This window comes from Mus caroli, unplaced genomic scaffold (assembly GCF_978045245.1).
Source record: "Mus caroli unplaced genomic scaffold, Mus_caroli_1 scaffold_8, whole genome shotgun sequence".
Lineage (NCBI taxonomy): Eukaryota > Metazoa > Chordata > Mammalia > Rodentia > Muridae > Mus > Mus caroli.
In genome coordinates, this window is record NW_028227263.1 from 120,442,477 (window position 1) to 120,456,135 (window position 13,659).

At 49.7% G+C, this 13,659-nt stretch overlaps 1 protein-coding gene across 2 annotated transcripts in view; it reads left to right on the forward strand.

The window, feature by feature from the left end:
* Grik5 (glutamate ionotropic receptor kainate type subunit 5) overlaps positions 1-13,659 on the forward strand; it is a 61,666-nt gene that overhangs the window by 23,901 nt on the left and 24,106 nt on the right. For both annotated transcript variants that reach the window (XM_029479516.2, XM_021166366.2), the window contains exon 12: positions 991-1,194. In XM_029479516.2, the coding sequence (XP_029335376.1) occupies positions 991-1,194 (204 nt within the window). The remainder of the gene's footprint in view (positions 1-990; positions 1,195-13,659) is intronic.

The following is a 13,659-nucleotide window of genomic DNA, read 5'->3' on the forward strand; positions in this document are numbered from 1 at the left end:
ACTTCATTCTACTTTGATGCAAGCCCCAGTTGGATCCCCTCCACCTTGATCCAAGGCATTTTTTGGAGGGGGTAGGAGGGATGGGCTGGAGCCCAGTGAGCTTTGGGTTGGCTGTAGAGTCACTTGTCTCCCTGTGACAGTCTTATAAGAGGCTGGCAGAGCCAATGCCTTCACCCCCAACCTCCTCAGCTTTCAGGCCTGTTCTCTGCTCACAGCATTTCTAAAGGAGTGTGTGCACCCACTGGATGCGGTAGCACACACCTGTCGTGTGAGCCCTTGGGTAGTAGCCGCAAGAGAATCAGGGGTTCAAAGCTAGTTTTGTCTATACATCGGGTTCAGTCTGGGTGCCGTGAGACCCAGTCCAAAAAAAAAAAAATCACAAGCAGAGCTCCAGAGGCAGCTCAGTGTAACAGTGTGACTTGTAATTCTAGTGCCTGGGAAGCAGAGTCAGGCAGACCCCAGGGGCCTGCTGGCCAGCCAGCCTACATTACTCTACTCTGTTCTAGGCCAGTGAGAGACCCTGTCTCAGGAAAACAACAGTAAACAAACACAAGGTGGCTGGGAGGACTGGGGAGAAGGCTCAGCAGTTCAGAGCATTGGCTGCCCCCAGAAGAGAGGGATTCAGTTCTCAGCACACACATGGGGGCTCACACCCATCTGTAACTCTTCTTGGGATCCAACCTTACCTTCTCGCCTTAGCTGGCAGCAGGCATGGACACACAGGCAAAATACCATATACTTAAAAATACAGTAGATAAAAAGAAAAATCAAGGCAGATAGCTCCTGAGGAGGGATACCTGTAGTGGACCTCTCCACACACATGTACACTCATGTTCTGTACACACAATAACAAACAGAATATGCAAGCAAGCATGCATGCAGGGGGTCTGCCATCCATCCCTACACTGGGGGCAGATTCCTCTCTAGCAGCCAGAGGATCCCTGACTCAGACCCCTAAGCTCTGACTCCTACTCTCTTTTGCTCACTCAGGAGAACCCGTATGTTATGCGCCGGCCCAACTTTCAGGCCTTGTCGGGGAATGAGCGCTTCGAGGGCTTCTGCGTGGACATGCTCAGGGAGCTGGCCGAGCTCCTGCGCTTCCGATACCGCCTGCGGTTGGTAGAGGACGGACTCTACGGGGCACCTGAGCCCAACGGTTCCTGGACAGGCATGGTTGGCGAACTCATCAACCGGGTACGGCTGATGGGGGTTGGGGAAGGAGGAAGGGAAGGAAAGAAGGGCGAGATCACAGCACAAAGTAAAAGAAAGAGGCAAAAGGTTGAAGGTGTACCAGCAACCTCTGCTGAGTGTCCTGGGGCCAGCAAGGAAAGGCACAGCGTTGTGTCACCTCCTGTGTTTTCCTAGGATGCTCCTCTCGGGCGCAGAGGTTTGATGAATGACATAGAGTAGGAATCAGGTAAAAGCCTGAAGAAGTCAAGGGAGGCTTCCTGCAGGAGCAAGGCCAAGAGCAAGGACTGCTGTCTGCCCAGCACTACCAGGGAGGCCTGGCACACTCCGGGCACCAAGAGTTGTCTGTTGGGGGTTTGGGGATGCAGGTCTGTTGGTAGAGTGCTTGCACCACGTGCCTGAGGCCCTGGGTTCAATCCATACAGACCAGGCATGGTGCGCCTGTGACCCCAGCACTTGACAGGTCAGGCCGGAAGATTCTTTGTTACATTGTTGAAGCCAGCCTGGGTTATGTCACTTGAGACCTTGTTGCAAAACCAACTAAACAAACAAACAAACAAACAAACAACCCAAAACCAAAACAAACAAACAAAAAATCCCAACAACCCAAAGCACTCATTAGGTGCTTGTGGAGCACCTACTATGTGTCTTGCCCTGTGCTGGATTTAGTGGGAAGAAACCTTGCCCTTCAAGAACTTAAAGTCTTGTTAGGGTCCAAGAAGCAAATTGCCACAGTCCAGGGCCATGTAGATTCTGATGGAGATTCAGGGGAAGGCCAGAGCAGAGCCCTGACTCAGCACCCAGAGCTTCCCAGTGGGGACCATGCTGCCTCAAGTGATGAGCAGGGAGAGAAGGAATATGTTTGGTGCAGTCAGGTGTGGGGAAGGGGGTGCCTCTGTGGGCCCATGCTGAGGCACCCCTTCTCCCTGAGGGACCAGTCATGTAGTATAGAATAGAGGTTATTCAGGGCATGGGGAAGAGAGTTGAGGGAGTAGAGACAGAGAAAGGCAGAGAGAGAAAGGCAGAGAGAGAGAGAGAGAGAGAAAGAGGAGAGGAGAGGAGAGGAGAGGAGAGGAGAGGAGAGGAGAGGAGAGGAGAGGAGAGGAGAGGAGAGGCCGTGGAGTGTGGGGAGGGGAATGGGGGGGCAGGAACAATAAGACAGAGCAGGAGCAAGAGATGGAGGGGGGGGCAAGCAGCCCCTTTTTGTTTTGTTTTGTTTTGTTTTGTTTTTCAAGACAGGGTTTCTCTGTGTAGCCCTGGCTGTCCTAGAACTCACTTTGTAAACCAGGCTGGCCTTGAACTCAGAAATCTGCTTGCCTCTGCCTCCCAAGTGCTGGGATTAAAGGCGTGCTCTACCACCACCCAGCGCAAGCAGCCCCTTTTAAGTGAGTCAGGCACACACCTGGCTGTTGCCAGGCAACTGTAGGGCAGAGACTAGATGAAATGCCAGCAAGGGCCATAAAGGAAGTCAGGTGTCCATGGTGTCCAAGCACATGGAAGGCTGATCGGGGAAAGGACAGGTTTAAGGGTACCCTAGGCTGCAGGACAAGACCTGTCTCCCTTTCCCCCTGACCTTTACACATGCTCAGGCACACAAACTCGCTCACTCCAAAAAAATCCCCTCATGGTGGCACACACCTATAATCACAGCAGACAGGGAGCGGAGACAGGGGCATTACCAATGCCAATCTCATGGTGAGTTCCAGACCAGCAAGGACTATATAATGAGACCATGTCTCAATGTACCCCTCCAACACCCGCCAACAGAAAGGGGGCATGATGAAGTGAGCAGGCAGCAGGGAGCAAAGGCAACATGGTTTACAGAAGCCGGGCCCTCTGGGAGAGCCAGCTGCTGGGCGAGACAGCTGGGCCTGCCTGTTAGTGGGAGGAGCCTGGATGAAGGTGAGGAGGGGGAGAGCCAGGCAGGAGAGGGAGGAGGCACGGACAGAGTGGAAAGAATGGTCTGGAGTCAGAGCAACCTGGACTGGAGCTCACGGACCGCTCCTCTACTCTGAACCCGTCTCGCCCCTCCCTACAACAAGGACCTACCTGAGAGGGTCTCAGGCCTCATGTGCCCTTGCCAAACAACAGGGCACCATGCAGTTTTCTCTCTCCATTTTCCGTGTGTGTGCATAGACGTGTGTTTTGTATGTGATGTGCATGTGTGCTGCTGGCTGTGCGTGCACATTGCCTCAGTAGCGCAAGCTGCTCTCTCTGTTCTGTTCTGTTCTGTTTTGTTTCTCTGCATAGCCCTGGCTGTCTTGGAACTCTGTAGACCAGGTTGGTCTCCAACTCAGAGATCCATCTGCCTCTGCCTCTGCCTCCCTAGTGCTGGAATTAAAGACATGTGCCACCATGCCGGGCTTCTGGCTGCCTTCCTTTAATTCAATTTGTAGCTGAAGATGACCCTGATCATCCTGGTCCATCTCCCAGTTACTGGTATTCGGTGGCACTTGCCACCAGTTTATGGGAGGTGCTGGGATTTGAACCTAGGGCTTCATGCATGCTAGACAAACACTCTACCAACTGAGCCACATCCCTGACCCTCGTAGGCTTTGTCTTTTATTCCAGAGAAAATCAGGAGGGATATTGTTAGAGGCAAGAGAAGCTGGTGTCCAGACCAGGGAACTTCAGTGTGGACAGCCTTGACATTGAACTTGGCTAGGCTGGCCCTTCTGTCTCTCCCAAGCCAGAACTTACTACTTTGGAGCCCCTGAAAGTCATCCAGATAGACACAAGCAGGGTACTTTGTCACAAGGACATTTATCCCTCCGGGCATTGGTTCTCTGAAGTTGTTTGAACAGTAGAACTTCTCCTCAGTGAAAGCAAAGCCTTTTCTGAATCCCACACAAAGCAGAGCTGCCCCTGAGAAGGAAGGCATGGCGCCGAGTCCTGACTGCTTGGTCCCCCCACTTCAGCCTGCAGGCAAGCCCTAAGGCGTGGTCCCCTGAGGCAGAGGACTGTTTCAAAGCTTCTGTCCCAGACTAGGTAGGTGTTCAGGCCCGAATCCCTAAAAGGGAGGCCTGAGCAGAGGGAAGGGGGCCCAAGGCTTTGTCCTGTACCCACCCAGGTTCAGATTCCCCAGGGTCTGTATCCATCACCCACTCCTCCTTCTAAAAGAGTGTTTGCATATGTGTGCGAGCACCTGTGTTTGTGGGTAGGTCGGGAATTTAGGCTTTAAGGCTTTATCCACTGGCCCATCGCAGCAGCCCCAGGAGTTTCCTTTGAATGGAGCCCCCAGAAATAGGCACCCTTCAGAGAAGGAAGAGATTTCAGCCTGTCCTTGGGCACATCTTCATCCTGGTGGCTCTGGCTTCACGAGGTGAGCATAAGGATTTGGTACCCGGGACGCTGTATCTGGTTACTGCACAACTAAACCCTTTGGTCTTGCTTCTGCAGTGCACTGCCCATGTGACGTTTGGTAAACTAACGTTGCTGTATGTCCTGCCTTCATATAAAATTAGAGGACTAGCTCCTGGCCTGTAGCATGACTGGGAGCAGCGAATGAGTAAAGCTGTGTAAAAGATCGGGGGCAGGGCCTGGCAGGCAGAGGTGCCACCCGCCTGTGACCTGTTGTGTTACTGTTCTTATCCTGTCAACATGGTCAGTTTGTACATGCATTCATCCATTTGCCATCCAGCTGGCACTTATTGAGCATCTACTGTGTACCAGGCTCTCTGCTTTACCCTGAAATAACCAAGCCAGACTTGGCTTTGCCCTTACTGGGCAAAGCAAGGAGCTGGAACCCCAGCAGGTCAAGCTGGTTCAAGTGTGAGAGAGAGGGATAGGCTGGCCTGAGGATCACAGTAGAGACTGTAGATGAGATGGTGGGGCCAGGGTGGAGTGCAGCAGAGACTAGGGGGCAGGGCTGGGGAATGTAGGGCCTGATGGCTCCTGGGAAGTGGGGGCAAGGAGGAGGATGCAGTACAGCTCCCCGTGTTCTGCTGTAGGGCAGCTATGTCCAGCTGGGGCAGCTGTCGACATTTACAGAGAGAACCGTAGAGGAGAAGCAGGCTGGGTATATAAGGAGGCTGAGCCTGGGTCCTGCTGAGTCAGAGCTGCCTGCTGTAGCCTGCGTGGCCAGGCTTACAGAGCTACGTGGGTGTCCTCACCAGATCACCCGACAGCAGCAGCAGCAGCTGCCCCTGCTTGACTTCACACCATGTGCTAGTAACTCTCCAGTTGTTATTTAACTACCCGCTGCCTGCGCAAGGCCTGCGGCTTAGCAACACAGGGATATGTCCCAACTCCCCGGGTTGCAGCCAGGTGTGTCTGTCCCTAAGGAAACATCCTTTGCAGACCCCCCAGCAGACATTTAGGAAGCCTAGAACTACCAGGACAGTGGTTGCTGTAACCAATCAAATGTTCCTTCAGGACTTTGTCCGAGGGTCCCATCCTCATAGCCTCACGGTGAAGGAAGGATTAGTATGTGCCTCAGATGCAGTGAGGCAGTTGGGTTAGTGACTGTGAGCCAGAGTAGGCCTCCCATCAGGCTGGTCCCAAGCTAGAGAATGACTTCTGGGTAGACAGAAGACAACCCAATGTCCTGACCCCAGCCAGGGATCCTTGGTTGTTCTCAAAATCCCATCCATTTATCCCACTCAGTGGTCACTGCTGGGGACTGTCATTCCCACTGTGCTAAGAACTCAGGCTCTTTCCTTCTTTTCTTTTTTCATAGATTTATTTATTTTTATGTATATGGGTGTTTGCCAGCATGTACACCCACGTAGCTCATGTGTGCCTGGTGTCCATAGTTGTTAGAAAATGGCAAAGATGTCAGATCCCCTGAACTGGAGTTACAGAGAGTCGCTAGCTGCCACGAGGGTGCAGGAAACCAAACCTGGGTCCTTCGCAAGAGAAGGCTGTGCCATAACTCCAGCCCCATTTTTTTCTTCTTCTTCCCTCCCTCCCTCTCTTCCTTTCTTCAACAAGATCTCATGTATCACAGGTTGGCCTGCAGGTTGTGTGACCTGCAGACAGGCAGCTGTCTGTCTGTCTGAGTCTTAACGTGCCCTAAACTTGGAAGAAACTGGGAAATCAACCCCAGAGCCCCATGCTTGCTAGACAAGCGCTCCCCAGACAGAATGGAATCCCCAGTCCCAGCCCTGCCCTCTTGCTGTTCTCCTCATCAGCTGCCTCACCTCCAGCCATTCTACAGGGTCTCTACAGTGCAGGTCTGACCTACAAGGCAGACCAGGCATCTTAGGCCAGCATCAGAAGGCAGAGGACTTAGATCAAGGGAGTGAGGAGTTTAACTCTGATACAGTGTTTCCTGCTCCACCAGCCCTCCCTGGGCTGGATGAAGACATCCTCCCCTGACCTACCTTGAGGCCTTGATGCTCTTGATAGATAAGTCTTGTGCTGTGAGCTGCCCTCAGGGAGTGTCAGGACCTTGATCAAGGGGTTGCGTTCCATTGACAGAGCTGTGAGCTTCCATCACCCAGGGCTGCTTGGGCAGCCGGTACCCTGACTCCCAGTAGAAGTCTGAGGTCCATTGTGGCATCCATGACACTGGGCGTGCACAGTGGTTAGCAGCTGGCCAGTGAGCTTCAGACTCTGGGGGAGGGAATTGTGTAGGATTCCTGGCAGGCCACTATATCATTCTGAGCCTCAGTTTCCCCTTTGGAAATAGTACAGTATCCCCCCCCCCCGCCCCACCGTACACACAATGGCGGCTGCCATGTGGGTGCTAAGAATTGAACCCAGGTCCTCTGGAAGAGCAGCCAGTGCTCTTAACCACTTAGCCATCTCTCCAGCCCTCAAATAGGAGCATTTGTAAGGCAGGCCATAGCACATAGGTGCTCACTGCTGATGTTATGGTCACAAGGTGTTAGAACAGTGCCTGTGGGGTCGGGCAACCCTGGTTTGGACTGAACTTGCTTCTTAGAGTTGTGTGACCTGCAGATAGGCAGCTGCCCACCCGAGTCCAGGTGCACCCCAAACTTGGAAGGTCTTCATTGGGGGAGGGGGGCAGATGAGATCCACACAGTGCTGTCAGAACCGAGACAATGTCCACATCACCTTGGATATGAAACACCCTGTCAGCTGACGTGGAACAAGGACAGTGACTCTCTCAGGGGTCCATAATGCTGCTGCCCATCCCCACACGTGCAGGCACATGGTGTTTCTTCAGTCAAGCTCATTGCAGCTGACGCCAGCTTGCTTACCAGGCTTCATCCAGCCCTGTCCCTGGGGACTGCATCAAGTCCCCTAGACTGGCATTTTTAAATACTCTGCTGTATTGCTGTTCTAGTTCCAAAAATTGATGTGTTAGAGAAGTTAGCTAGGTAGGTGCAGAGATGGAAAGTAATATTACCACAAGGCAGCTCTTGTGTGCTTATGAAACCATCATCTTGAGGCTGCAGAGATGGCTAAGAGCATTGGCTGTTTTTCCCTAGGACCCAGGTTCAATTCCCATCCACCCACATGGTGGCTCACAACTGTCTATAATTGCAGTTCCAGGATACCAAATAACCTCTCTGTCCTCCACTGGCACTGGGCATGGGGCCAACATGTATGCAGGCAAAGTGCCCCACAGATAAAATAAAAATTAAAAATGAAAACAAAATATCTCCTGGCCCAGCATGGTGAAGCATACCTCGAATTCTAGTACTCAGAAGGTCAGGACAAGACTGCAGATTCAAGGCCAGCCTGGACTAGACCCTGTTTCCAAAGAAAACCATAAGCAAAATCAGTGTGCTACAGTCATAGACTATTGTGTGTTATAAAACAGTATTATAGCTGGGTATGGTGGTGCACACCTTTAATCCCAGCACTCAAGAGGCAGAGCCAGAGGCAGAGGGATCTCTGAGTTTGGGGCCAGCCTAGTCTACAAAGTGAGTTCCAGGACAGCCAGGGCTACACAGAGAAACTCTGCCTTGAAACAAACAAAATGAAAACAGTGTTATTGTTATTTTATTTTGCACAAAGTGTATGTATGTCAAAGTTATATCCCTACATGTTATCAAAATTGATCATGTGACTGGGGTGTTGCTAGCTCAGTGGTAGAACGTTTGGCTTGTGCAAGTTTGGCTCTGAGTTTTGGGTTCAATCTCCAGTGTTACAGAACCTAAACAAAAACACAAGCCCTTTGTTTGCCTCAGTTCAGATGTGCAACACAAACTGATAAGCCTTCCATCGCAGGGGTTAGCAGGAACACTCAGTGTGGCTTGGTGTGGACCGTGGTCTGACATCTCAGAGACAGCCAGGACACAGGGCAGATCTCTCATTCCTTTTCTTTAAATTCATTAACTGAGTCTCATGTAGCCCAGGCTGTCTCGGAATGCATTGTGTGGTCAAGGGCAACTGTGAATTCCTGTTTCTTCTGCCTTCACCTCCCCAGTGGTATGATAGGCACACACACGACCACACCTAGTTATGCATTTACCACTCTTATTTATTGTTACAAAAATGTATCATGTTACGTGTAATGCTGTGTAAACCACTGTTGTTCCCTTTGGTCTTTATTTTGAGTGTTTATGTGTACCCCCTCCCCAGAGTAGTCTCTGTGTAGACCAGGCTGGCCCCAAACTCACAGAGCTCCATCAGCCTAAACCTCCCTAGTGCTGGCATTTAGGTGTGTGCTGCCATGCCTACCCTGCCTAGCCTGCCTAGCCTGCCTAACCTGTTGACATCTTTTTTGTCAGTATATATAGATCTGCCCCGCTTTTAAACACTTAAATCACAGTTTTAAAACTTTAGTTTGGTATGCCATGGCACATATATGAAGGTCAGAGGACAACTTGCTGGAGTTGGTTCTTTCTTTGTATTATGCATGTCCTGGGGAACTGGACTCATGCCGATCAGGTTTCTCTGCAAGCCCCCTTAGCAGCTGAGCCATCGTGCTGCCCAGGCCTTAATTTTTTTCAATGATATCTTTATTTTATACATACAACTGTTCTGTTTTCGTTGATTCCAGAAGAGGGAATCAGATTCCATTACAGATGGTTGTGAACCATCATGTGGTTGCTGGGAATTGAACTCAGGACCTTTGGAAGAAAAGAGCACTAGCCTCCATGACTTACATTTTAAAAGCAGTGAACCTAGTCATCATTTACCGCCTAATTTCTCCTCCTCCTCCTCCTCCTTCCCCTCTTCCTCTTCTTCCTCCTCCTTCTTCCCCTTCATTTTCCCCTCCCTTTCTTCCTTCTTCCCTGCTCCTCCTCCTCTTTTCCTTTAATTTTTTTGAGACAGGATTTCTCTGTGTAGCCCTGACTGTTCTGGAGTTCTGTAGACCAGGCTGGCCTGGAACTTACAGAAATCTGCCCACCTCTGTTTTCCGAGTATTGGAATTAAAGGTGTGTACCACCACCACCACCACCACCACCAACATCACCACCACCACGCCCGACTTCATTTCTTTGTTGTCCACCTATCATGTGCTGGTCTGTGCTCCAGACACTAGCAGGATGCTGTGTACAGACCAGAGAGACAGCCTGTTCCTCTGAAGTTGCTGTTCTAGTCTGGAAACTGACAGCAAATCTATCATGTGAGACAGTGGGGGCACAGTGGATAGAAACAAAATGTAATGGTGATAAAGGAGCCAACCGATGCCTGCGTGCATAGGAAGAGGTCTCAGTGAGAGGAGGAAGACAGCCCTGCAGGGACTCTATCCTTAGCATTCTAGAACATTTTTTTTGCTAATTTTTTTAAAGATTTATTTATTTTATTTATATGAGCACACTGTAGCTGAATTTAGAAATACCAGAAGAGGGCATCAGATCCTGTTATAGGTGGTTGTAAGCCACCCTGTGGTTACTGGGAATTGAACTTGGGACCTTTGGAAGAAAAATTAGTGCTCTTAACGGCTGAGCCATCTCTCCAGCCCCCTCTAGAACACTTTTGATACTGCGCAGGCTCTCATAACACTGGCTGAAGGAGGTTCTGGTCTGAGGAAAGAGTGTTCCATAGCCAGAAGGCCACCTGAAGGTTAGACTGAACTCACCAGCATCTAAGGAGTGAAGGAATGGAGGCAGCAGGGTGGGCACAGAGCACGGGGTGCTCATCAGGAAGGCAGAGATCTGGAGGGCTTTTGAGTTGCATCGTGAAGCCACTGTGTGATTTAAGCAGGGACACTATGCAGGGCCAAGAGTTGTCATATAATCCCGGCTCCCTCTCTTTCTGAGGCAGGCTCTTACTATGGAGTCCAACCTGACCTGTAACATACTCTGTAGACCAGACTGGCTTCAGACTCACAGACATCCACCTGCTGCTGCTTCCCTAGGGCTGGGATGAAAGATGTGCACCACCTCTTCTAAGCCCTCCTTTCTCCTTCATATATTATAAGGTTAGCTAGTTTATCTATTTGGTTGAGATTTTTCCAACACTTATTTATTGTGGGTGGGGCAGGGGAGCACAGTGCCCTCTTGCTACATCATAGAGGTCAGAGGACAGCTCCTAGGACTCTGCTCACTTCTTCCACCATGTGGGTTCCACGGACCACACTCCAGTTGTCAGGCTCGCTTGCAAGCATCTTTAGCCATCTAGTCGTCTCACAGCCCTTAGTTTTGATTGTTTCGTTTTCTTTCTTTCTTTTTTTCCTTTTTTTTTTTTTTTCCAAGATAGGATTTCTCTGTGTAGCCCTGGCTGTCCTGAAACTCACTTTGTAGACCAGGCTGGCCTCGAACTCAGAAATTCACTTGCCTCTGCCTCCCAAGTGCTGGAATCAAAGGCGTGTGCCACCACCGCCCGGAGTTTTGATTGTTTCTTGAAACAGGATCTCATATTCAGGTTTGCTTTGAACGCTAGATACACCTGCCTCAGGCTCCCAAGTGCCCAGATCGAAAGTAATCATCTTAATTTTTTAGAAGATGTATTTAACTTTATTTTATGTGTTTGAGCATTTTGCCTGCTTGTATGGAAGTGCACCATGTGTGCAGTTCCCACAGAGGCCAGCAGAGGGCGATGAATCCCCTGCCATCGAAATGACAGATGGTTGAGCCTTCATGAACAAAACCTGGTCCTCTGCAAGAAAGAGCAGGAAGAGCTCTTTCCATCTCTCCAGCCCCAGAGTAGCCATTCTAAAGGATACATACACTTCAGCCAGGCACAGTAGTGATTACAGCCGTGCTTGTAATCCTAACATTTAAGCTGAGGAATGTCATAAGTTGCAGGCCTGGGCTGCATAATAAGAGCATGTTAAGCAAGAGATAAATGGTGTATAACACATTCATTGTTGTGAAACCACCACCTATATCTGATCCCAGAGTATTTCACAACCCCCCAACACACACACACACACACACACACACACCTGGATTCATTAGTATATGTTTCCTATTCCCGTCTTTACCACCCCAGCCTCTGGAGGCCAAGAATCTTTCTGTCTCTGTAGTTATCAGTCATGGATACTTCAGATAAGCGAGATCATCCAACATACAGACTTTTCAGTCTGGTTCTTTTCACTCAGTGTGATTTTTTTTTAAACATTTTTATTTTTGTAAGAACATGAGTATTTGCCTGCATGTATGTCTTTGTACCATATGCACGCAGTGCCTGTGGAGGTCAGAAGAAGGCATCAGATCCCCAAGAACTAGAGTTAAAAGAGCAGCCAGTGCTCTTAGTGCTCTGAGCCATCTTTCCAGCCTGTTATTTCTCTCCAGCAAGTTGTTTCTAAAGTTCATCTATGTTATCACAGATTATCAGTACCATAGTCCTTTAAGAAAAAAAAAGTAAGTGTGTGTGTGTGTGTGTGTGTGTGTGTGGTGGGGGTTGTGAAAATACTTTGATCCCAGGCAACTTAGGTCAGCAGGCTTGGCAGCGAACACCATCACTAACCACTAAGCTGACATCTCCACATTCCTCTTTACTTGTCTGCATTTAACTGAAGAGATATGCTACTTGGGTCTTTTAAATCACTAGGGAAAAAGTGTGTGCTCTGGATATTCTCTTGGGAAGCAGCTACAATAGGGAGAGAGGAGAAGCAGATGGCTCTGTTGGGTGAGAGGAGGCGTAAACCTGGAAGACTTGGCGCGGTCTGCGGCATCAGTTATGGCAGGTGTGCTCCCAGATTGGATGTGCGTGGATGGAGTCAAGTGGCTGTGGGGTTGAGCTGGACCAGCCAGACGGGTGGTATATCCTGTTTCTACCATGCAGCGGTCAGATTGAGAAAGGAGAATTACATTTGGATGCCAGTGTTTGAAACTGAAAGGGAAGAACTAGGGAATTCCATTTATGGCTGGGGCGTGAATTACTAAGCTCATCCCCTATCAAAGGCTGGCTGGGTGGTTTCCAGTATTGGCTGGCATGGCCGTTGCCCCTCTGAACTTGGCCTGTGGGTTTGTGGGAATGTCCCTGAGGGATGCTTTCTGAGAAGGAGGAGCGCCAGGTCAAACAGTAGGGATTGTCTTGAAGTATGTACTGCCAAGTGGCTGTTCAAAAAGGCTCTGCCGATTTCTATTCCCACAGTGGAGGAGGATGTTGGGTTTCCTGAGCACGTGCCAACAGTGGATATTATCAAGCTAGGGGGGGGGAGGGGGCCTGTGCCAATGAGGAAGGCCCAAAATAGTATCTGATTGTCTTAACCTAAACAGTTACATAGCTGCAGGCCCCATGTAAATACACTATTTAGTATTTAAGTAGATTTTTAAAACTTTCTATGTATATGTATGTGTATATATATATGTAATATATGTATATGTAATATATATGTGTATATATATATATATATACTCTCTCTATATGTATGTGTATGTGTATATATATGTAGAGTATTTACCTGCATGTGTGTATGTGGTGCCTGTGAAAGCTAGGGAGGTTTGGATCCTCTGAAACTGGAGTTACAAATGGACAGGAACTGCCATGTAGGTCCTGGGACTTGAACCTGTGTCCTCTCCAAGTGTAGCAGGTGCTCTCCTAACCTCTGAGCCATCTCTCTTTCTTCCACTCCACTGCTGCCTTCCTTTCTTTAAGATGAGCTCTTGCTATGTCGTCCATGCAAACTTCCATCCAGTCCCTGGGCTCAAGTGATTCTCTCGCCTCAGCCTCTGGAGCAGCATCCCCCCGCCCCCCACCCACAATGACAGATGCCAGCCACCACAGTTAGCTGCTTTTCTTTCTTCTTTTGTGGTTTTTAGAGACAAGGTTTCTCTGTGCAGCCCTGGCTGTCCTGGAATTCACTCTGTAGATCAGGCTGGCCTTGAACTCACAGAGATACACCTGGCTCTGCCTCCCAAGTGCTGGGGTTTGAAGTGTGTACCACAACTCTCTGGCTTTTAATTCATTTTGAAGTAGAATGTCATATAGTCCAGGCTGGCCTGGGAACGTGATAAAGATAACTTTGAACTCCTGATCCTCTTATCTCCATGTCCTGAGAGCTGAGATTGTAGACATGAACCACCATTCCCGGACCCTTACTTTTCCCAAGCAGATTCTCAGTATAGAATGATCAATTTGGGGCTGGTGAGATGGCTCAGTGGGTAAGAGCACCTGACTGCTCTTCCAAAGGTCCGGAGTTCAAATCCCAGCAACCAC